General features: G+C 42.8%; 1 protein-coding gene across 3 annotated transcripts in view; it reads right to left on the bottom strand.

The window, feature by feature from the left end:
* The window catches only part of GPC3 (glypican 3), a 367,445-nt gene extending 342,990 nt beyond the window's left edge, over positions 1 to 24,455 (bottom strand). For 2 of the 3 annotated variants that reach the window (XM_040999456.1, XM_040999457.1), the window contains exon 1: positions 24,111 to 24,455. In XM_040999456.1, coding sequence (XP_040855390.1) covers positions 24,111 to 24,285 — 175 coding nt within the window. In that variant the 5' untranslated portion in view covers positions 24,286 to 24,455. The remainder of the gene's footprint in view (positions 1 to 24,110) is intronic. The other variant, XM_040999458.1, reaches the window with a different exon arrangement.
* Between the last annotated feature and the right edge of the window lie 712 nt (positions 24,456 to 25,167).

Genomic DNA, 25,167 nt, shown 5'->3' with positions numbered 1-25,167 from the left:
CAGCTGAAGGTTACTCTTCTGTTATTTAGCCTGGAAAAACATGACCTTGCAGAGGGCACACCTGGGTATCAGGAACTAAGACTTTAAATAAAAGACCATGCCTAAGGCCACCACAGACTCTGCTTCTGTAACAGGCAGGCCAAAATGTCGCTACCACACTGGAGTACAGGGAGTTTAAAGCAACCCTGGAGATAAGCCATTCACTAAGCCTGAGCATTAAAGAATGAATTACCTTTATCTCTACTGCCAACTGTCAATTAACTGCCTATCATTTCATGCTTAGTAAAGGGTGAGTCCCCAGATTGCTACACTCTCCCACAAACACGTTATTTTTTTTTCCCCTCAACCACATTCCCAAACAGCAATCAACATGTGCTGTGGGAATACAAATTCACTGGTTATATTCAACCTGCCAAATGATTCGTTCATCCAGCACTTACTGAATGGCTACATTGTGCCAAGGACTGCCCAACCCAAGGAATACAATGATGATCATGATGGTCCCTTCGCCTGGAGTTCCCACATGGGTCTAGGAAGTAGAATCCCAAACTACTAAACTACTAGTGTAACTTCTAAGGCATTCTGGATGCCTCACTCACCTCATCCACATAGCCAAATGTCCCTGGATCTGACTCTTTTATAAATGTCTAAACCATTTCCCTCCTTTGAATAGCTGCCCCTCACCCCCACTCAGCCAACATTTCCTTTCATTTGGATGACTACAAGGCTTATCCAATCAGCCTTCCTGCTTTTATTATATCTTCTTCCACAGGGCCCAACATATTTCTGTACATATCTGATCAAGTCACTCTACTTGTTTAAAACCCTCCAAGAAAATCTAACAAGGGCACCACAAGTGTGTGAAAGTTGGTGGCTTGTTTTGGTACTGCCAAAGGACCTGGTAAGGTGGGCAGGAAAAAGCGAAGAGGTGGAGAGAGTGGCAGAGCCAGAAGAGGAAGGGCTGTGTGAGTTCTGCTATGTCCAGATGAATCCTTGTCTTTGGATTCCCACAGGAGATCAGTCATGGGAGCAGAAAGAGCTACACTCCCAAATGGCTATCCTTTGAAATTCCCACGCCTCCATTGCTAAGACACTCTTTCTCTTGACTCATCGTTATGTTTGTGTGCCTTATCTCCACTGGAATTCAGTTTCTTCAGGGAAAAACTCATGACTGGCTCATCATTGTATCTAATGGGGCCCATTGTGGTTTAAACTTGAGGTCCTCCCCTCTCATGAGGATTTAACAGAGAACTTCAAAAGAATTGTTTTAAAGGCACTAAAAATAAACTGATGCTCCTAGAGCATCTTTTATAAGACTGGAGAATGCACATGCTGGTTACTGGGGAGGACATCCTAATGAAAATTGGAGGATGCACATTTAGTATAGCAGTTGAGATACAGCTTTGGATGCCTTCATATTATATTGGAGTGCCTGAGTTCGAGCCCCACTTACACTTCCGATTGCCAAGTTCCTGTTGTTGGGCATCCTAGGAAGCAGTAGGTGGTGACTCAACTCCCTGAGTTCCTGTGAGCCAGGTCAGAGACGTGGATTTAGTTCCCAGCGCCTGGCTTTGACCTGGTCCAGCCTTAATTGTTGTGGCCTTTTGGAGAGTGAAGCAGTAAATGAAAAATCACTCTCTCCCTGCTCCCCCTTCCTCTCTTCCTCTCCCTTTTCCATTTCAAATAAATTTCTCAAAAATTTTAAAATAAAACTAGGTTGGGGAACAATGCCAGCTATATTACAGTTAGGATGCTGAATCTTTTAGAGTTCTGCCAGTGGGATTGAGCTAAGGTAATTTTCCTGTCTCTCCTAGTCACTCCTTCACTAATTGTTATTCTACTCAGAGAAGTGGCTGAGATCCTGTCTTTCGGGAGATATATAATTTTTATTTTTCAGATACAATCTTCAAATATGCAGACCTGAGGCACTACTGAGAATTTCAACACCCTAGGCCCAATCTAAGTACTAGGCTCCACTCCATGTGCAGGAAATCTCATCAGGGGAAAGAGCTTTTCCCTACCAAGGCTGACGTTTTTATCTGTCCTACTACTAAAGCAGCTGTGTGACTCAACTGAGCACCTTTCCAGATCTGATCCAGTTCTCCTGAAAAGAACCAAATATTTCATCTGAGACTGTGTTTCTCTATAAAATAGGAACAATACCTGCTGCTCAAGGAGGTTGTGGAAGCCAACTCTCATTTACTGTTTCCCAAATGTGTACCTCCATTCGCTGGCTCTCCATGTTGCCTCACTGTTCCTAGAGTACTATTTTTCTGCTTGCCTCAATTATGAAAACCTTCTCATCAAAAGGCCTCACATATCTCTTTCATAATATTTTTCTTCCTTGCCCTCCACATTAAGCACCATGAGCTGCCCTCTCAGAAGTTTCAGCACACTTTGCATTTTGCAATCTACATTGTGTAGTCATCCACATATTTTCCTCATCATTACTATTACATTTGAAGTTTCTGTGGGCAAGAACTGTATTTTGGCCATTCCTATATCCCCTGACATAGCACAGTGCTCAGTCTACATTCAAGAAATGCTTGTTGGATTCATCAGCAATGAGTCAAGCGTGAGAGCCTGCTTCCTAAGCACAGTAAGCTCCTTGCCTCTTGAAGCGTTCAGGCATAATTTGGGTAGGAATCTCAGAGACACAGTGGAAGAGACTCCTGGACTAGACAAGCAGCAGAACCTGGCTACCATTGGGGTTCCTTCCTCCCTGAGTCCCCAAGGTTATATTCTAACTCACTGATTGCTTTAGATATCAAGGCTGTCACTAGTATACTCTGGTTGATCATCAGAAGGTATAAAGTATAAGGTTTGCAGGTATAAGGTTCAAAGTGCCCTTTTCATCAAAAGCAAATGACAGAACTTCCTAAAACTATACATTTATCATTTATCATTTTGCATGTAAATTGGACCTACAGCTCAATATACTTGAACTTCAAAAGGTGGTCTTTTGCTTCTACAGCTCCCTGCAGCTGCTCTTTCAGTAAACCACAAAGACTAGGTGGAAAGCCGCAGTCCATTAACTATGTACCACCACTTCAAGCCTCCATCCTGTGAAAAAGGTATTTCAGCTGGGAAATAAGCAACAATTACCTTCCCATGACTAAAGTGCTATGAAAAAAGAACATTTTTTTTTCTTAAGAAGAACCATGATGGAACCTAAGTTCCATCCTCTTTGATTTTGATAAAGTCCAGTCTGTTTGATTTCAGAAGGCTTCCTCTGCAGAGTCTACAGTACCTTGAATAAATGATTTTATTCCCTAGCTCCCCAATTTTAACTGCTTAAAAAAATGGGTCAGCATCAATTCCACCCACATTCCACTTAGGAAGCATGTTGACATTTTATATCCAATGCTCAGTTTCGCTGTAACAAGTTCTCCTTACAGTAGCAAGGTTTGCCAACAAGTGACCAACAAAAGTTCTCCTCTATAGTGGGTTGAAGGATGTCACCCCAACCATGCATCCCCAAAACAATCTGTCAACCTCCGGGCCCTGTAATTTGACCTTATTTGGAAAGGTAGGGGTAGGTCTTTACATATATGATTAAGTCAAAGATCTGGAAATTAGGCCTGAATTATGAGTAGACTGCAATTCAGGGTAGAATTTGTCCTTTTAAGTGACAGAGACACAGGAAAAGCAGAAGGTCCCGTGGCAACACAGGCAGAGGCCAGAGTGACGCAACTGCAAAGCAAAGAATGCATGAAGTGGGGCAGGAATATAACAGACTAATCCTCTACTTATGGCACCAGATCCTATATGGGTCCAAGTTCGCATCCCAGCTGCTCCACTTCCGAATTCAGCTCCCTGCTAATGGGCCTGGAAAAACAGCAGAGGAGGTGGTTCAAGTGCTTGGGCCCCAACAGCCACTTAGGAGACCCAGAAGAAGCTCCTGGCTTCAGATCAGCTTAGTTTCAGCTGTCGCAGCCATTTGGAGAGTGAACCAGTGGATGGTTCTCTCTCTGCCTGTCCTTCTCTCTATTACTCTGCCTTCCAAACAATGTTTTTAAGCCTGGAGCCACCTGCAGTTCCAACAGTCAATCACAGATTCTCACTAACAGCATTTCAAAAGAGCTAACACCCTGACTTAGGACTGCAGGCTTCAAGAACTGAGAATAAAGCTCCCTGCTTTGAGTGCCCAGGTTTGAGGTGATTTGTTATGACAGTCCTTGGAGACTGCCAGCTCTCCCTCTCTGCCACCTGAATGTATCTGCCTAGTAAGGTCTAAAGGTCTCACAATTGGTTACCACTTTGGATAAGCCTTTTCGCCAGGTGGTCCTCGAAAAGCAATGCTTTCAGCAATGCTCTTCTACCTAAAATAGCACAGGGTTTACTCAAGAAGGCAACAACAGCGAAGGGGTGGGGCATTCCAAATAACTTTATAGGGATACGGGGAGGTGTCCAAAAGGAGGAACATATTCGGGAAAGACATCCAGGAACCGACACCAAATTTCCAATGAGGTTAGGACTGAGTTATAGTATTGATAGAGCCCAAATAACACTAAACAGCTGGTTATTTAATATTAAAACAAGATTGGGCCTGGCGTGGTGACCTAGCAGCTAAAGCCCTCGCCTTGAATGTACCGGGATCCCATAGGGGCACTGGTTCTAATCCCGGCAGCCCTGCTTCCCATCCAGCTCCCTGCTTCTGCCCTGGGAAAGCAATCAAGGACGGCCCAAAGCCTGGGACCCTGCACCCATGTGGGAGACCTGGAAGAAGCTCCTCGTGTCGGATTGGCTCAGCTCTGGCCATTGTGGTCACATGGGCAGTGAATCATCAGATGGCAGATCTTCCTCTCTGTGTATCTGACTTTTCAATAAAAATAAATTTTTAAGAAAAATATTAAAAGAAGACATATAGCCTCAATCACTAGCCCATTTTCCAGACAGTCCTTTAGGGGTATTGAGACCAATCCACTTTTGTGCCTTATTTCAGTCACTTGTTTTCTTATGCTGGATAAATTAGACATACTTTTGGATAGAGAAAAAATGTCAAGCTATTGGCCATTAATTCAAATAATCCAAAGCAAGCCAAATATTAAAGGCAGACATCTTATCAGTCTGAGCCCCCCAACCCAACCTCGAATGTGACAGTTTCCCTTCTCATTATCCCTGCCCTAGACTTCAGTATTGCTGCAGATGCTGTTTAACCAGCTTCCAGGCAAATCTTTCCAATGCCCAATTGCCCTTACCGTTAAGATGCTTCTCCCAGCACTAATGGCTAACCTAAATTTCAGTTTCAAGCCATTGCCCCTTGTAATTACATTCTCAGCCACTGTAAATAATCTGTGCCCTCTATTATATCTTTCCGCTTTCCCTCTGATAGGAACCTGTGGAAAAAGGAGTTGCTTGCCTTGTTAGTACAACATACACACTGCACCTGAGCCAAATGCAACCAAAGGAAAAGCAAACATTCTTGCATGATCCCAGAGTGAAAACTGCTGGGAATGATCTTGAGTGATCTTTTTCCTTTTTGCCATCCTTCAGCTTCTGTCTACACTGATGTGCTCTAGTGTTGTGGCATAGATGCCATTTTGGGGAATGGCTGTGTAAATGCTCCAGTAATTTTATACAACGTCCACAGGCTGTTAGACCTTGAGGATCTGAAGGACTTGGAAGGACAGTTTATTTTCCTCCTCCTACCCTCATGTAACACAATCAAGATTCTCACTAATTGGCCTGCCTTCTACATATTACCAAAGTCTAGACTTTGTGGCAACTCCTTTCTGTAGGAATGATTTAATGGAGGAGAAAGTGCATATGGAGGGGGGCTGCGGGATCGGCAAGCAAAACATTGCACAGAAAACTTCAAGACAAAAGTTTTTGGTAAGTTGAGGTTAGAAGCCAAAAGACAGACACAATGGTTAAGTTCACTTTCCCTGAACCAAATACTCTCTGAAATCGAGGGAAATTATTAACACAATACATAAGACTTTTCAACGATGCTCAGTAGTGACTTTTTTTCCTCTCTTTGTTTTCTGCAGAAACTATGAAAAGCAAAACTAAATTACCCAAACAGGTAATTCGGGGATTTTCCTTCTGTTCCCATGATTTCATGGAAGAAACTCCAAATTGCTCACTCTAGCAGGCTTCTCTTGTCACACTGTGGGTGAATCAAGTTAAGAGCTCTCCAGAGCCCAGGGCGTGCTCCAAAAGGCGGTGCCAGGAGGCAGCCAGATCCAGGTGAACAAACCAGGCCTGGATCCAAAGTCCCCCTGCAGGTTTCTAGTTATATGACCTGCCAGCAGCTCCAGAGACCACAGCAATCTGGTTTAGGAATATCGGCTGCACTCCACGTTTACTTCTGTTTTTAGCGAGAACTGAACTAAAGGAGAAATGGCAACACAGAAACTAAAGGACCAATTATCCCAAAAACTTCCAGGCCAGCATCTCTACGGAGGGCTCTGTTGAAGGTGGTTGAAAGCACAGTGGGCTGAGGCAGTGAGGAAAACAGGTTGATACAATCACTGAGGCACATCAACTAAAGGGTTAACCAAACAAGAAAAGGAATATGCCCTCCAGCCAAGGCTAGTGGGAAGCTTTCCGCTTTCCCATGCTCCATCCTTTCCCTACACAAATTATGGAGACTTTCACGCGTGGCCTTCATCTCTCTAGTAGTCTGCCTCCCACAGTAGGAGCAAGGAGAGTGCAGCATTTGACTTCAAACCTCCAGCATGTCATACATAAAACATGTTGCAAAACTAGTTTGGGGAGTTGGTTCCTAGAAATGCTGAACAAAAGTACTGGTTAGAAACATGGCTCTGCAACCCGGACAATAGGACTGAACAGGTTTCCTAGCTATTTGACCTTAGGCAAGTTACTAAAAAAAAAAAACTTGCTAAGCCTCAGTTTTCCCCATCTGTAAAATGGGGAAAATACTACTACCCACCTGGCAATGCTGTTGTAAGGATTAAGTGGGATGTTGCCCATAAAAGACTTAGCACAGTGCCTGGCTCAATAAATGTTAACGATTATTAGCACCACCCCCACCCCAGGTGCTCAATAAAAGCTCACTGGATTGAAGTCACACCAGAGGGAATGAGTAGCAGATGTGAAGGCAACCTGGGATTTTTTTTTCCCTTTAGTTTTTTTCCCCACATCTGCACCAGATGACCAGTGAAATATTTTTTTAAGGAAAATTCTAGAGTAAGGGATATTTAGGCAGTACTTCTGTTGATAATGAACTTTTTCATTCACAGCAGAAACCCAAGTCTGCAATGTCAGGAACATGACTGTCCAAGAAATATGACAAGGCTATTAAGAACCCTAAATGAAAGTTGTGTAATGGGCATGAATCTGAATACATTCAAATTTTCCTCTAGAACCAGTAATTCCATAACATCCTTATGCATTTTTCAAGTGTGCTTTTGCAAGTGTGAAAGGATCAAGGCCCTAAAAGCTAGAATGTCCTCAAGATTGGGGGTGGGGAGGTGACACACAATTGTCATGAAAATTAACCCCTCAAAAAGCACAGGGTTTTATTACCAAACAGATGCCTGAGGAGATTACGCGATTTTTAGGGTCTTTACTATGAAGAGAGCAACATGCATGCCTGAAATAATTAAGAAGAAACTCAATTAGCTAGTAAACTGAAATTTCAAACCATCCCGCTTACCTAAATCAGAAAAGCCGCTTAGACTAAAGCACCATTACTTCTATTTAGACAAGCTTCAGCAAAGATATACAAGGAACTATAGAATGGGACCCCACATTCTTCCTTAAGCCACAACAATGCCTGTTTATGTAAATAGGATTTTCAATAACACAACAGAATCTGAAAAAAAAAAAAGGAGTCATCATTTCCAAAAAAAAAAAAAAAAAATGCAAATACTGAAGATGAAAGCCAACAAGCTTTCACTAAGATGGGCAATAAATATCCTGAAATGCTTATTCTGTGTCACTGGGCCTGGATTCCAAATGAATGTAAAAAACTGGCAGTGACTACTTTTCCTTATGAAAAACAAAAATGAGTACAACGTAAAAAGGCACAAAAGTTCCTCCAGCTCTATGGCAAGTAGAATGCCTATTTCATCAAACACTCAGATTAAGAAGAAATAAATAGTAAATATCTGTTTGCCTTTCATTGGAAACCCCTTCTAAAATCTAGGCCACATATAATCTTGCCTCCATCACCATCACCATCGGACAATCAACTGCTCCCCCATGACCATAACAACCTCCAGGCTCACGCTGAAAAGCTCATTAAAGACTATATGAAGGCTATTTATAGAGGAACTCAACAAAAAAGAACTATTAGTGAAACTAATTAGATTGTTCATACTTTTGGCAATTATTACTATTTGCTTGAGATTCAAGTGTCCAGCTCTTTTATTGACAGATATTGATGATGTTGGAGATACCACATATCTAGAATTTTCAACCGACCTTGTAATTTTTGGTTCAAGAACTCAGGTTTTGACCCATGCTCTGTATATCAGCCTTCCCGTTGCTGTTTGGGCAGCTGATGGGAGGCAGAAATCCTTCTTGCTCATTAGACCATTAGCTGCTGTTAAGCAAAGGGCTGGGGAGGGGCGTGCTCAGTGGCCCAGAGGAATGTGTCCAACTGCACATATAAAGCCAGCCTCGATTTGGGGTTAAGAATTTAACCTTAAAAGGCTGACAAGTCATAAATTTGCCTGAGGTTCATATATATGTGTGACTTTCACAGTTTATATTTCCTAGCCAGGACTTGAAGTCAAAACAAGACCCCTGATTAATGAATGGCACTAATTGTTATTCCTCACTCAAGAACATTAGTCTTTATCCATAATATTTTCTTTAAAAACACACAATCTCATACCTAAAACCCTCTGGCCATAGGAGAGTTTGAATAATTAGTTGCTGGGGGGGGGGGCAGAAAACCCTAATGTCATCTTAGACTCAGTGCTACCATGATGGTAGTCCAGATTGGCCCCACAGCTTTCATTTCATTGTCTCTCAAACAAAGTGCAAAGGAATGTCCTTCAAATCTAAACATCTGTGATAAAGCAACCATCTGTGACTCTACACAAAAAATGATGGGAGGGGATCCAGGGGGCAGGGCTGAAATGTCATCAAGCACATTTTGTCTAACCTATCTTGTTAAATATTTATGCATAAATTCATAACCTAACAACTTTAGCCAAGCGTGGAAAGTAATACAGGACAAACAAAAGATCCCCTTAAGTATAATGACAAAGGAAAAAAATACCAAGAAATAGTCCAATTGGAATAGAATCTCTTACCCGAAGTCAAGATTGAAACTGGGACAACAAAAGCCCACAAGCGAAACAATGTCCCTGAAATGTGATCACTTCATTAGGGAAAAGCAGGGAATAATTTGGTTACCCTACAAGGTAGGTGTCAGTTCTACTCCACACTAGCAGTGTTTCAAAGGTACCCACTTCTCTTTAGACAAAAAGCATTCAATGTAAAACAATTTTTTTCTAAGAACAAAGATGCAATTTGCATTCATTAAGAATTATGACAAAGTGAGAGAGAATGTAAACTACATAGCAATGATCTGAGGCACTCAAGTTGGATATATCTAGCCTTGTTCTATCTGTACAAAAAAACCTTTTAAACACTCAGAGTTCTTAGAAAGTGGAATGTAAATTCATCAGAGCATATTTCAGAGTTCTTCATTTCTCAACTAAGAAATGAATTTCACAATATCTCAAGAGAAATAACCAGGGACCCCAAGACAAAAGATGTGTGCAGAAAAAGGAAGCCTGTTTTCTCTCCAGAAACTTGAGGACAAGAGGATGCAGAGAAGGTAAAGATGGAGGAAGACAAAGAGGAATTGGGAGCTATAGGAAAAGGAAACTCAAAATGGAGGGAACCATAAAAATTACACTTTTTTTTTTTTGCCCCCAAGAACAAGTGATGCAAAGCCATTCAATAAATATAACAAACCATAAAACACCTTCTGTTTTAAATTACAGTCAGTTGATGGGATGGGGAAGAGAGGGGTGGGAAAGAGGAAGAAACACAGACAAGTGAGCAAGTGCAGAAGGAATGGAGAAGAGCACAAATGTGGGGAGCAATCCGACACACAAATGAAGGAGGGTCCCCAGTAGTTCTGGAGGTGCTCTGAGCCCCAGAAAAGCTATGATGAAAGAAGAACAGCCCTTGTACCTTTCAGCTATTAGGGGTGGGGGGTTAGAGTAATTTAGTCTACTTAATTATAACTGTTGAATGAAATTATTGAACATTTAGGGAATTTTACTTCTTATTTCACTCAGAAGTGTTAGTAATAAGTCTTGTTGCCACTAGAACCTAATTTGAAATAGAACTGGATATTGGTGGTGCAAGGCTCTGAATATCTGAATAAATGCTGGTGCCAATGACCTCTGTAAATTGGGCAGTCTTACTCTCGCAAAGAACAAAGAGGCGGCTATGGGACTGCTTTCGAAGGCCAAAAAAAAAAAAAAAAAAAGTCATCAGACAACATTATGCACTAAAGTTTCAAAGACAAGAAATGATTTTGATCCTGAAAATTAACACTTGTATAAAACCTTTAGGATTCTGTAGGAGAAAACAGACACTGATGCCAGATACAGATTTCAGAGTTTGAAAACAAAGCAGAAAATTTGTTTCCAAAAACAGAAGGAGCTTTGGAAATACTGAGCACAGTTCTTCTAGGACTGAGACCCTGCAAAAGTTGTGCTCTTTCCTCTAGAGAAGATACACCCCACAGGGCTAGCAAAAAAAAGACAGTAGGAAACTATTAGTTCCCTTGGGTAAGAATGAAATTATTCCAAGAAACACTTGCCTCTAACCACATTTAATTAATCCAAAGCCTAGAGTAGACATTCTAGCCATCTAGATGAGCAAAGACAGTGTTTACCAACCAGTCTCAAAGTTACCAGCTATGGAGCAGGAAAACCCTGCTGAGTTCCTCTAGCCCATGCATTATCACATTCTCATTTCTCTCCCCCTTTCACTACCTTCCCCCTACCCCTAGCTTTCCTATGCACCCTTTCCCAACCTCTGGATGGCCTCCTTTCCCTCTCTCACCCACTCTCTCATTTCCTCATTGCCTGCCTAATTCATTTCTTGTCTTCAGCTCTCTAAAGCCACTACAATGAACGAATAGTGAAAGCACAGTACAAAAGTGTGAAGTCAAAATTACACTGATCTATTATATACAACACCCTCTCATGAGCCCTGACAAAGTTGTTGCCCTCACTGAACTTACATCTGACAGCAGTCTTCTGAAACTTAAAAACACAAATCATCTAGAGCTTGTTTTTAAAAAAAATGCAAATTCTAAAGCAGGTTTTGTGGTATAGCAAGTTAACCTGCTGTTTGGGAAACCCACATCACATCTCAGCATGCCAGTTCAGAGTCCTATCTATTCCACTTTCCATCCGGCTTCATGTTAATGCATCCTAGGAGGCATCAGATGATGGCTTAAACACTTGGGTATCTGCCACCCACATGCAAAACCCTGATGAAGTTCCAGGCTTCAGCGTGGACCAGCCCTAACAGTTAACAGCATTTGGGAAGGGAGCCAGTAGATTAAAAATTCATTCATTTATTTATCCATTCATTCTCTCTACCTCTGCTTTTCAAATAGATGAAAATAAACTGACATTTAAAATGCAAATTCTGATTCAGTAAAACAGGGATGGGGCCTGATACTCTGCATTTCTTGTGAGACCCTGAGTGATGCTGATGTTACCGGTCCATGGACTGACTGTACTTTGAGAAACTAGGTTCTAGTAAAAATAAGGTACATAATTACAAGAGCAAGCAATTATGAAGTCCACAGTAGTAGTAATGATAGCAGCACTCAAAAGGAAAAACAATTACATCTAGATACATTCATGAAGAAGATGGCACTGCACTGAGATCTTCAAAGATGAGCAAGACAACAGCAGGCACTGGTGATGCCATGCATACCAAGGGAATATGAGACACAGAGCAGGTCAACTTTCCCCTATGTATGCTACATGTATAAAAATAAAATTTAAAGATGATTTCAAGGTCCCAAGTCTGAGCACCACAGATGTCATTACCAAAAAATATAGATGTTGAAGAGGCACGTTTGTATGAATGAAAATGATGGACTGGGGCCCCGGCGCGGTGGCGCAGTGGTTAAGGTCCTCGCCTTGCACGCCCAGGATCCCATATGGGCGCTGGTTCTATGGTTCTATCCCGGCAGCCCCGCTTCCCTTCCAGCTCCCTGCCTGTGGCCCGGGAAAGCCCAAAGCTTTGGGAGCCTGCACCCGTGTGGGAGACCCGGAAGAGGCTCCTGGCTTCGGATCAGCATAGCATCGGCCGTTGTGCTCACTTGGGGAGTGAATCATTGGACGGAAGATCTTCCTCTCTGTCTCTCCTCTCTGTATATCCGCCTTTCCAATAAAAATGAAATCTTTAAAAAAAATGGACTGATTTGCACTTCAGTTGAAACTGAGGCACTACTGAATGGAGATGCCTGGCAGACAACTGGGAACTACTGAAACAGAGCAAGAAAGAGATCAACTTGGAAAGAGATATGGAAGTCAGTGAGACAAAGATGAAGTCATGGCAATGACATGGGAAACAGCAAAAGGCAGAACACTGCAAGAACATATACAATGAAGGGTAGGGCACATAATTCACAAAACTGAAAGGAGTGTAGGAATCTAAGTCTAGTACTTTATTTAGATCCAGACTATATGCCTTCCACCTCATATTCCAATGAGTATGCCAAACAGAGCAAGAGCCACAGAGCAACAAACCTGGAGGCAAATCCTGATTGTTACATAACCTTCACGAAAGTACACCTTTCTCTGTTTCATCATCATCATACAATGGTAATGACACTATCTACCTTTCATGTATGTTATGTGGAGTAAATGAGATTAGGTATCAAATAACTTGTATATAATAGGGACTCAGTAAATGTCATTTTCATAATGGCCCTGCTAGACTACTGTACCAGTCTGAGGGTGCTCTCAAAAAAATCCACCGGAAAACAAGAGGCTTCAAATTCATATTGAATGAAAGACCTTGATGAAAGCAATTATTTTAATTAAGGATGGGTGGGGCCAGTGCTGTGATGCAACAGCTTAAGCTATACCATAGTAAAGTGCCAGTTCAGCTTCCACTTGAACTGATCCAGCTCCCTGCTAATGCACTGAAAGTTGGACCAAGTGCTTAGATCTCTGCCACCCACATAGGGGCCTGGATGGAGTTTCTGGCTTTGTCATCAGGTTGGCCCACCCCCAGCTGTTGGGGCCACTTGGGGAGCAAACTAGTGCATAGAAAATGGGATGCCAAAAAAAAAAAAAAAAAAGAAAAAGAAAATGGATGCCTCTCTCCTTCTTTCCCTTCCTCCCCTTTTGTCACTCTGCCTTTCACATAAATAAACATTTTTACAAGTAAATTAAAAAAAATGTTTATGCCAAGGAAATGGAATAAACAGCCCTCCCCATGTTAGAACCAAAAATCAGCCTAATCACACATGTATTCCTAGACGTTGCGTAGGACCACTCACTTCAGAGACCAGCCATCAGGGCTAAATGTTTAGTATACAGACAAGAGCTCCAAAGGCTACACACTGCTAGAACTTTTATTATCTACAATAGGAGAGGAGCACAGGGACCATCATATTGGAACCAGGCAGGTCACTGGAATAGAGATGCTACAGACTTGAGTGGTCAAATTCACGTACATGACACATATAAAAGGCTTTTTATGACTGTGAAAGACCATTGGTAAAAGTAACAAGTTTTAGTTTCACAAAGATGCATAAATACTAATTACTGTTATCAAAAACAGAAATCTGATCCATTGCTTTTAAATGTATCTCTACATAGAAGTCTGAGTGCATGCAAGCACATGTTTGGTAGTACATCATATTATTTGCAAAGTTTGGGGCTGTGACAACATATAATCATACTTTCTCTTAATCAAGAGAATTTAAGTCTTTGGCAGGATTTTTAAATCGCCAGATGTTGGCAAAATGCATTTTAGAATATGTCACATTGCAAAAGCCTGGAAAATATCATCCACACCCATGACTTCCAACTTGAGCCTATATGCTGATGAGTCCCAACTATACTTCTCCTGAATTCCACAGGAATATACACAGCCTTTCCCAGTGATTTCATCTACTCACAGGACTTTAATTACCATCTATATGGTGATGATTTCCAAGTGTATAGCTTCCTCCCTGATTTTTCTGCCTTCTGCAATCCAAGACACTTCTTGAAAGTACCTAGCAAACAAACTACCACGGTGATCAAAGAACTCCTCCAGCTCAGCCTATTCAAAACAGAATTCACTATTTCATCCCTTGAAAATATGCTCCTGGTGTTGGTATTTAGTCTAGAGATTAAGAGGTCAGTTAAAACTCCATTCCACTACTCACTTTCTAGCTAGTCCCATTTTCCCCTTCTTAAAATGCTTTCATGGCTCTTCATCATCCTTGGATAAAACTCAGATTCCTCAACATTTCCTATCTGCTTTTCTCATTCACCTTCCCTCCATATCCCCCGTATCTGTACTCTAATCAGTCCAAATACTTCCTTTCCAATAACTTCGGGCTCTAAATTCTGTACCTTCTACGCACACCTTATGTAACACCCCTTTAGGCAATTACACACCTGCCAGACCTCCTACCAGGTACCCAGCTTTATCACAGCCCTCATTCTGTTGCTTTGACATCCACGGTTTTGTTTTCCTTGTTTGGCTGTCTCACTAGGCAGGGAATTCCTGGTTGGCAGCAATTTTAGCTCCTTCATTAGTCCCTAGTTCAGTACCAGTTATAGAATCAGCACTCCAAAAAAGTATTGGTCTAAGTAAAAAATGAATAAAAAACTTTTAAATGCTTGTGCAGAAAAAGCATATAAAGATCATTATTAGTTCCTTTTCTGTGAATTTCCATCTGTCTTCCAAAACAAATAACTGTGGTTCTTAATACAATCACTACATGAAACCTAACTTGCAAACTACCTCCTGGGCCATAGTCTCATTCCTATGGAGCTCAACACACCAGGCTGCAGTGTTAGAAGTGGTTCTCCGAAAATGGGCCAAATTTGCAGCGTGGGTTGACTGTCACTACTTAACAAGTCTCACATCTCTGTATTGGGAGATAATAATGGAACATGATAAATACAAGTAAAAAATGGCTTATTTGATCTCTGAAGAGCCATATCCTTATCTCTCAGTATAAAATGTGCTTATTTTCCCATTAAAGGCATACAGGTATAGAAACATATGTATGTCATGTTGGAATGTACAAAAACATGCGTGCATGTGTGTGCAAGAGCCAAGCTGGGCTCAAACGCAGAAGCTACAAACACTTTGAGTTATTGCACTACACAGGACAGGCTTTCACAATACAAATCAAAGCCTATCTACTATTGACAATTAAATTTTAAATAGTGCAAAGAACATGAATCATTATTGAATGGCACCAACATAAGCCTCTCTATATTAATGCAACCATATAATCTATCATACATATATGTGCATGTGTGTTTGTGTATTTATACAAGATGTATATGTACATCTACACATAACACATATAACTTACCCAAACAGCATTTTGTGGTAAAGCTGCAATTAAAAACCTCTCTCCACTTGACAGGTTCTCTCTAACCATCAGGGCTGAAAGAGGAGCAACCACACCTCAGGGCCACAGAGACCAGATAAATACACAACTCTCCCATCACTTCCTCAGTCCTTGTTACAAATCACTTTAGGGAACCAGTCATTCAACAATTATAGGCACCTCCAAATCTTACTGGACAGTTGTTAAGCCCTGAAGACTAGCCTTCAGATATCCATTCCTACTAAGTAATGAGCTGTATTAACTGGGCAAGGCACTTAACTCAGTGTGTTAGAGGATATCATGAGGAATCAAACATGGCTCCCACATTCAATGAGCACAGTGTATGAGAGTGGCCATGAATAAGCTATGCACTTCCAAAAACCATGGCTAGTGACTAAGCACAGAGCAATCACCTCTGGGACCAAATACAATGCAGGCATCCCTCTGTATTAGCTCTGCTCACATGGCAATTTCCATATTCAAATTCTTTTCCTTCCTTTCTATCTGTTATATGTCATTTAACTTTCTGATTTATACCAGAATGCCTCCCAATCTTCCCTTGTCAGTAATGTTTCAGATAACTTTCTGATGTACACCATAGTGAGGGCTTTTCAATCACCTGCCTATATGTGCCACTCAAACTCTTGCTCTCTTCACCATGCTTCCCTCAGCTTCAATCATTCAAACCAAAATTTGACAAAGAATTGGAGAATCCTAGGATGTACTAGAACTGCTAACATGAATGTGCAGAGTTGGAGAAACAGACAGCAGAGCCATAACTAAGGATGAGAGTTCGCAACGAGAATTATGTTTTTTTTTTTCAAATGAGCATCATAGTTTTCTTTTCACCCTCCTTCCTACTTGGACTTCTATTTCAAAAAAAAAAAAAATCTGATGAAACATCCCTAGTCAACTAAGTGAACATTTGGTCTAATGAATATACAAATTATGAGAATTCTGATGAACTCCTTTATCCTACCCAAATTAAATAGTCATAGCTATCTCCTTTTCTTATTTTTAGGCTTTTTTTTTGTTTTGTTTTTGAGAGACAAAGAGAGGGAATTCTCCCCTATACAAGTTTACTCTAAATGCTCACAACAGGTGGGGCTGGGCAGGGCAGGGCAAAAGTCAGGAGCTGCAAATACAATGTAGCTCCCCCAAGTAGGGGACAGGAACCCAATTACTGGAACCATCACTGCTGCTTCCTTCGTAGGGTCTACATTAGCAGAACGCTAGAATCAGGAGCCAGAGCTGAGAGTTGAACCCAAGTACTCAGGCATGGAATGTGGCATCTTAGCAGTTTAGGCTACATGTCAGTCCCAGATTAGGTCACCTTAAATTTACATTTATACAGTTTGGAGTCATCGGTAAGAAATACTGAACAGTAGGAAGACCTTACAAATATTCAGTTATTTCTGTAACGGACACCAAACTGCATTACATTTACAAACCCAAATACCACATATATGTAAAGTGAAGATAAATACATGGAATTTGTACAGATTTTTTAAATCTTACCTTTAAATTACATAAAATTCTCTCGTAAATGGACACAAAAGACTTACCTTCTGCAGAATCTGGCTAGCCTACTTGTTTCAGGAATCTGTACACAATCAAATAAATTACAACAATATCCTTTATCACTTACCTAGAGACAATAAATGAAGTTTTGACCTGCAAAGTGGTTACTTTTATTAGAAACTTTAGTAAAAACAGATCAACAATGAAATGTTGGGTTTACAGAAATCTCACATTTATAAGACATTTATAACTGCTTTCATTCACTTAGTCTATAGACATTTAGTTTCTATTATCTGTAATATGGATGCAAAAATGAGTATGATACAGGTTTTTAATTCAAGCAGATCACAGGCTAACAGTAGATATTATGAGCAAGTTCCTTAAACTTGCCATAACCAATTTTTCAGTAACAATCTTAATTTCAAAAAACACTCAAAAGGACCAATTAAAAATTTTATTATTAAATTCTGCCTTCTCAATTAGTAAGAAATGCATGATTCATTGTGAAAACTTTGAAACATCTAGAATATTTTCAAAATCATCACTTCTGAGAAATGTACCTCTTGCAACTCTCAAGTGATGCACAGAATACAATGGGCAGAGTTTTCTTTCGTAAAGGCTTTGACTTTCCTGGCCCTTCTCTCTGCTACCTTCACTTGTATTTGATCTCCTTTCCTATCAATTATTTATCAATATAAGCCTGTTAAGGATCCTTGAAATAACTCAGTAGATTTACTAATCTAGCATATAAATACAATTTCAACTACTCAAATTAGCTGTTCGGAACACTAGCAATGCATTTCTGCTCCTAATGCTGACTTCCTTTTTATTCATGAGGAAAAAAAATACAAGTCTCAAACGAGGCTTTTTCCAACTACACACAAAGATACGTAAAAGTAAAAATGCCTTTCTTTACAGTAAATCTGGATTCATTTTTGTTTAAAAAAAATGGCAAACAGTATTTCAAACCACCAGTGCTCGGATAACTGATCTTTAACGGGCCTAATTTGAAGTACAGCACTAAATCTTTTTTATACTTTGTATATTCAACAAGACATTTGAGACTTCAATAATGGCAAGAATACCAACTCCTCCATCACATACACAAATTTCAAAATGCAATTTTCTCTAATACACCCACCTCACCTTGCTTTCTGAATTACCTTCTCTCCCTACCACGATTACATCAGAAGGCAAATTTCCATTCCACTATGCTGTCTCTAAAGCCAGTCTGGGGCCTGTAACTTGGGGCCTATTTTCTGGTGCTCGTTTCTTAATGGAATGCTGAAGATCCTGTTTCAAGCAATTTGCTAAATACAGGCAGATGAATAGGGAATTTCTCTCCCCACTCTACACCCTACATTACCAAAACCATCAAACCTATTTACAAGTTTGTTTTTGGGCCATGTAGACATGGGCTTCTCACATGGTCTTTTGAATGAAGTCTGTACATGAATTCTGACCCATGTTACAGAAATCTGTGTAGCACTTCAGCTGGTCCATTCATGTTATATAACAATTCTCAAATATGATAACATCAGCACTAGCGAGAAAGGTCTAGCTATTAAATCAAACATGACTTTAGAGATGTCTTACAATTAATGTGTTGCAACAATAGTTGATCTTTAATGATACTAAGCCAATCATAACCATGCTGCTAATTTCTTTTGGCGCTCAGCTGCCTTTGGGTAAGAGTTGCCAGTTAACTGATGTTAAGCCCATGTTCATTTCTGGCCAAAATGTATACAACCTAGAAAAGGTTTCACACACATCACAATAATGTACAATTTGGAGTTAGCCTTTTAAACTAAGACAACACAGGGCTTAAGAAAGCATCGGAATGGGAGGTGTTTGGTATAGTGGTAAACCACCGATTAGGATACCCAGATCCCATAGCTGAATACCTGGGACCCAGTACTGGCTGTGCTTCTGATTCCCCCTTCTTGTTAATGCAAACTGAACACTGGGAGGCAGCAACTGATGATTCAAGTAGTTGGGTCCCTGCCACTACTGTGAGACGTGGATTGAGTTATGGGTTCCTGCATTCGACTTGGCCCAGCCCCAGCTGCTGTAGGCATTTGGGGAATGAACCCGAGGATAGGAGAGATTTCTTTTTTATGTCTTTGTGTTTCTCTGCTTTTCAAATAAGCAAGTAATTTTTAAAAGAAGTTATGTGAGTTCAGAGTACATAGTGACCTAGACATTCCATTTTCATCATTAATTTATGAAATGCTGTATAGTGGTCTTAATAGTGTGCTGAACACTGCTCACATACAGAGTGTTCCCATTAGGAATCTTATAATCTAAAACATACAAATAACCATATGCAGAAAAAAAGCTAGAGATCACAGTAAAAGGAAGCATTCACAAAAATGTACAAATTCAGCATGCCAGAAGTTTTCAGTTGAGCAACATGATCCCCAGTGAAATTCCTTCCAAATGATGTATCGTGTGCACAAGTTATAAGTGATTATCTTCAATTTTCTTAGAAATGAGTAATAAGATACCTCTTAAGACCCATGCTTTTGTACGTGCATCAAACATTATAGTTGGCGTGATCACTGATAGCTGCCATTTAAGGAAAAAACGTATTTTCTGTCTTGTCTCATAACAAAGAAATCCAGGTCTCTTTTCTCCCAGGTTGGTAATAAGTAACCTTTTTTTTTTCTAGGCTAGAGTGAACAGCAAACATTGCAACTCTAAAGATGGAAGGAGCAGAATGCGCAAAAAACATTGCATCAAAATATTGGATAGAACCTACCTACTAGGCCATAAGAAAAAAACACATTGCAAAACTGACACCATCTGTGTCATTGTAATCCATTCAAGTCTTCTGTCTGTATTTCCTAATGTTTGCAAAATGAAATTTGCTCCAAGAATTAGCAAAACTCCCTATAAGATGGCAGTCCTATGAAGACACTCTTCCCTACCTCCTACTTCATCTCTGCAGCTCTTTTCCTTTGCCCAGGCTGGCTACTGTGACCACTTCAACCAATCTGCTGGAGACATTTTCTAATGCTTTTCACCCTATTTAATCCTACAAATTTCCTGGGCAGTGTGTTTGCTTCCTCACTAGACTGAGCTTGACAAAAGGGACCAAGTCTCACTCTACTCCGCAACTCCAGCATCTAACATAGAGCCTGCCCAGGAGCATATAGTCTCAAGAACCCTTTCAGGCCAAGGTGCTCCACCAATCAGCAGCCAGCTTCCCCTCCATATTGAAGGTTTTCAGTACCAGTATCAGGGTTAGCACAAACATATTCAAATTACATTGGAAAGAATTCTCTAAAATGTTTCATAAACACACAACACAACTTTTTCCAAGTTTTTAGCAACTCACCTGCTAACCCAAACATCTAGTGTGTCCTCAGAGGAGAGAAAACTCTCTCACCTCACTTTTTATTCTCTTTCAAAGCACTGGGACCACTAAATCCTTGAAACTAACAGGGAACCACAACTGGCAAGCCAGTTCTGGTTGCTCCGTCTTTGTTTTGAGAATGGTGGTTTTTTTTTTAATTATTATTTTATTTTTATGTTGTTTCATCTATTTCAAGAAACTTCAAGCACAGTTTGGCACTTCAAGGTTGCCTTTTACCCTTACGGGCATTTGGCCTTGTGGATTGGTTCTCGCACTTTCCAAGGCCCTCCAAGGAAAGATCCCCGCCCCCACCCCCTCCATCTTTTGGGAGTTGCAACACTGGTATGGTTTGTTTGATTTTCTCATTCTCATCCGTCCTCTAAACCACCCCCCCCCCAAAAGCAGTGTATGGCATTCATAAAGTGAATTACACTTGATTTTTGTTTAGAGGATTTTTTTCAGACTTCTGTAACATTCCCTTGAGACAATTGAAAACATCATTGTCTGATTACTAGCTCACTTCCCTTGCTTAAAATTGTATCCATTCTTGATTGCGCCTGTGGGTAGGTTAGGCAAAACAAAATAAACATCTAGACTTATGAGCTCATTGCCTTTTTTTCCCTGAATTTTTCTAAATTAAATAAGGGCAAAAGAGCGGCACTGAAAGTCAGTTATATGGATTTTTCTGCCAAATGCTAACTCTGTGCGCCTGGTTTCCATCTGTGGTGCTTTCCAAGTTACAAATCCCTGGGGGTTGGGGAGGGGGGAAGAGTAGGGTATGAAGAGGTCTATGGATTTGGGGGACATGCTATTTAGAATTACTATCCTGTGCCTTTGAACACTCTAAAAGAAATGGGAATATGAAGTTACAAGGCTTTAGCTCAGCTTTGTGGAAGTCTAGTGTTGTTCTTCAGTAATAGTGACTTATTTTTTAGGCTGGCTGAATTCAAATGCCATTTCCATTCATCCATATTAGCATAAGAAATGTGCCTTATCCACTCCAGCCAAATTCTGCTAATGTCCAAAGTTAGCAGTCAATCCCAAAATGCTCCCTTTAAGTGAAACAGGACATTCAGGAGGATTTTGCCTTACTGGGAAGGATTCTTGTTTTATCTGGGAAAAAGAAAGCTTTAATGCAGTTAATGTAGTGCCGCAGGCGAACTGCACACGACTTAAAACATAGATTGGGGGGAAAAAGTCAAGCAGTCATCATGATGGCTCACAACGATCAAATAATTTGCAGCTTTCAATTTCCAACCACTGAATGACAGCAGCAAATTACACATTTATTCATTTTCAAATTATGCACTTGCCATTGTATTTAGTCGGCCATTATCACATTTTCACTGAAATACCGAAGAGTTCTTTCCATACTCGACCATCAGGGATTTTCACCATATTTTCCCTATCTACAGTGATGATTCAACTAAAATGCAGCACACATGGTTTCCCGCCAGAATGGAGTGCTGGCAAGAAACACTGCGCCCCCAGAAAAATCCAAGATATATGGGTATCGCCATGTTTGGAGTTGGGCCTCGCTCCAGTGAGACTCAGGACAGTGCCTGCCATGTAGAAGGGGCTCCATCCTACTTAAGTCTGTTAAATAAAACTGGAGCGGGCAATGTTGGGCTTTACATGGTGAAAACCCCTGAGACGTGACTTTTCCTAAAAAGTTTCTGAAACAGTAGAGCGCAATCAGAAAAGCTCCTTTACAAGTCCCTGTTCTCTGTTAGCGTGGCCATCCCCAGGCGTGAAGGGCGGGAGAAAAAGGAAGCCCAGGCCAGATCTCAAGATACACAGTGTGTGGGCCCCATACTTTTATACGGATGCTGCAAAGAGGCAGGCTGCCAGAGAGCTGCACTGAGGGGGAAGGGAGAGCGAGCACGCGAGTGAAGGAACACGCACTTGTGTGTGTGTGTGTGTGTGTGTGTGTGTGTGTGTGTGTGTGTGCTGTGTGTCGTGTGTGTGTGTATAGAACAGGGTTGCTACGTGAGTATCTACGCGCTTTTTTTTGTTTTTTAAATGCCACCTTTACTCCCTGATGGGAAATCAGGCAAATGTGGCCCAACCCTGAACGCATTCATCTCCTGGGGTCCTCTGTTGGTGAGGACCAATTTTTAGATTATCAAGAAAAGCATGTTCTCTGACCTTAGCAGTCTAATTACCGTGGCACTTGCAGGGGAGAGAAAGATTCGCCTGTTGTTTAAAGCTTTGTGGAACCGATTCCGTAGGTTGCCCCTGACCGCTCCCGCACACGCCCACGTGGTACGTTTTTAACACTTAACAGCAGAAGAGGTAGTTCTATCCCTCCCTTAGAATGGTATCCTGCAAAGCAATATTTAACATATGCGCAAATGCATTTCAAGCACCAAAAAGGGTGACCAATTACCTTTGCAACTAAACAGCAGGCTCGCTCGGCGCTCTTTTCATCAACCTAAAGAAAAGGCTGAGGGCGCGCTGGCTGCCTAGGTAACCTCCTACCAATGAACGCCGGCTGGCAGCGCCCACGGGGCGCGCATCCCCATGCACAACTTGGTCCAACCATCAGGCCCGCCTCCCAGACTTGTTGAGAGCCACTAGCCAAGTTTTGGCTAATACCGCTCCTTGGTTCTTCGCAAGCACGGGACGCGCACCTCGCTTGCTGCTGAGAGTCGCGACGAGACCTGGGAGACAACGAACCTCTTAAGGTTTCCGAACACCGTCCGCGGTTTCTTCTGAGCGCACCTCTGAGAAATTAACCTGTTTGAAGCCTGCTCGCCTGGCCCGCAGGGCCAAGTGTAGCGAGTTCTCCTAATTGGATTTTAAAGCAGGCGTTAGGAGCCCAAACGCTGCACAATCACAGCAGGCCATTAATATTCATCTGTTGACAACAGCAGCCCTCAGTTAAAGTTACAATATGCCCTTATGGCACTATCTGATTGTGCAGAACAAAAGGCAGGCGGTCAAAAAACTTTCTTCCTTCTAAAACCATCGCCCCATTCAGGGTGCAGCCTGTAAAGGGGGCAGATTGAAGGCGGGGGTTGGGGGTAGAGTTCAATCATCTTTAGAGTCCTACTCCGTGGGCCAGAAGGACCAATTTAGAGGCATTTTGTCAACCTAAATCAGGAACTTCGTATTACAAGAAAATGCTCGATGCTCCTGGTTTGGGGACCCTTCCTACTCCAAAGTTTCCCTCCGCGTGTCTTCCCGCGCCACTGTAGATTAGATTTGCCTGCCCTCAACTTCGCCTGCACTTGAGTCCGTGAGCCCCGGGAACCCAAGCTAGAGAATGAGAGACGTGGGGCACCCTCGGGAATGGACGGTTAGAGCCGAGATCCGGCTGAGGCTGAAATTATGACACGGGCCAGCGAGCGAGTTTCCGAGGCACCAGTTCTGTGCTGGGACGCCGGTTCGCTGTGGCCCGGGGAAACAGCTCCCACCTTCCTATCCTTCCCCCCGCCCCCCGCCGCCAAAATGGGCGCCCACAAACAGGCGATCCCCGCGGCTCCTGCCGTTCTTACCTTTCGACAGCAGCGTGAGCCAGGGAAGGGCAGCCACCGTGCACATTTCCCCTCCCGCCGTAGACCCAGCTGGTTCTAGGCTCGGTAATCACTCCCAGCTACCCAGCCGCAGGGCGCACGAACGCGGCTCCGCGGGGCTAACGCGCCCTGGAGCTCCTAGCTGGGTGCGGAGCATGCGCCAGGGACCCCTACTCACCTGGCACCGGGGTTTCGGGAACCCACTTCAGTCCGGGCTGCAGTCTCTGGAAAAAGGAGCGGACCTGGTGACAGGTGGCGTCCGGCGGCGGTGGCGGGGGCTGCGCCTGTCCCGGAGAGTCCAAGCTGAGCAGCATCACCACCACCAAGCACGCGGTGCGTAGGGTCCCGGCCATCCTGCTTCACCGGGAGCTAAGAGAGCGCTGCGAGAGTCGGCAGCAGGAGCGGGAGCAGTCGGAGGAGTCGATCAGGCTGCAAGTCGCTCAGTGGAGCAAGAGACGGAGCGGCTAAGCAGCCTCTGCAAAAGTTTCCTCGCAGCTACCTGGGCGCCAGGCGAGGGCGGGAATCGCTTTGCTGCGCGGGGCGGGGCAAACCGTGGTAGGGCGGGGCGAGGAGAAACGGGGCGGGGCGAGCGGAGCGGCGCGCGGCTGGCCCGGGGGCGGGGAGAGTGCGGGCTGCGGGGCTGCGGGATGGCGGGGCCGCGGCTCGCTGCCACTAGGGGGCCGCGGCGCGGGGACCTGGCGGGGCGGGGCGGCCTGAGAGCACAGTAAGCAGCGCGTGCGGTGGCTGCCTAACCCAGCTGCCTGCTCGCTGGCGCTCTACACGGGGCGCTCTGGCATAAACTGCTGCAGAGGGGCTGCGGACTCGAGCGCGCTGATTGGCTTCCCAGCAGCCGCCCCTTCTGACTGGCTCAGGGAGAAGTTCCCCAGCTTCACTCCTTCTTCCCGCTGCTCATTGGCCTACAGCCGGGAGGGCTTTTCCCTTTCGGATTTTTTTTTTTCCAGCCTCTCCATCCTTGCTTGGACTGAGTGGCGGTCTCTGGCTAAAGTGCACCACCTCTTCGTCTGGGGCCTTACCCCCCCTCCCCATCCGGCCCAGCTTGTCTCTCAACGCCAGAGGCACACACGGAGCTCCTTCTGCAGGCAGAACCCAACCTCTTCATCCTGCTCTCGCTGGGGCTGTTCCGCGAATCGTTTTCCCAACTCTGGCCTGGTTTCTCAAAAGCCAATACACAAACAGTCACGTTCAGAGGCAGCTGGGCCCCCTCGGGAGTTCAC

The sequence above is a fragment of the Ochotona curzoniae genome, unplaced genomic scaffold, assembly GCF_017591425.1.
Source record: "Ochotona curzoniae isolate NIBS_2020 unplaced genomic scaffold, NIBS_Ocur_1.0 scaffold_1852, whole genome shotgun sequence".
Classification (NCBI taxonomy): Eukaryota; Metazoa; Chordata; class Mammalia; order Lagomorpha; family Ochotonidae; genus Ochotona; species Ochotona curzoniae.
The sequence above is the reverse complement of the archived record's forward strand: the minus strand, read 5'-3'. Positions and strand labels throughout refer to the sequence as shown.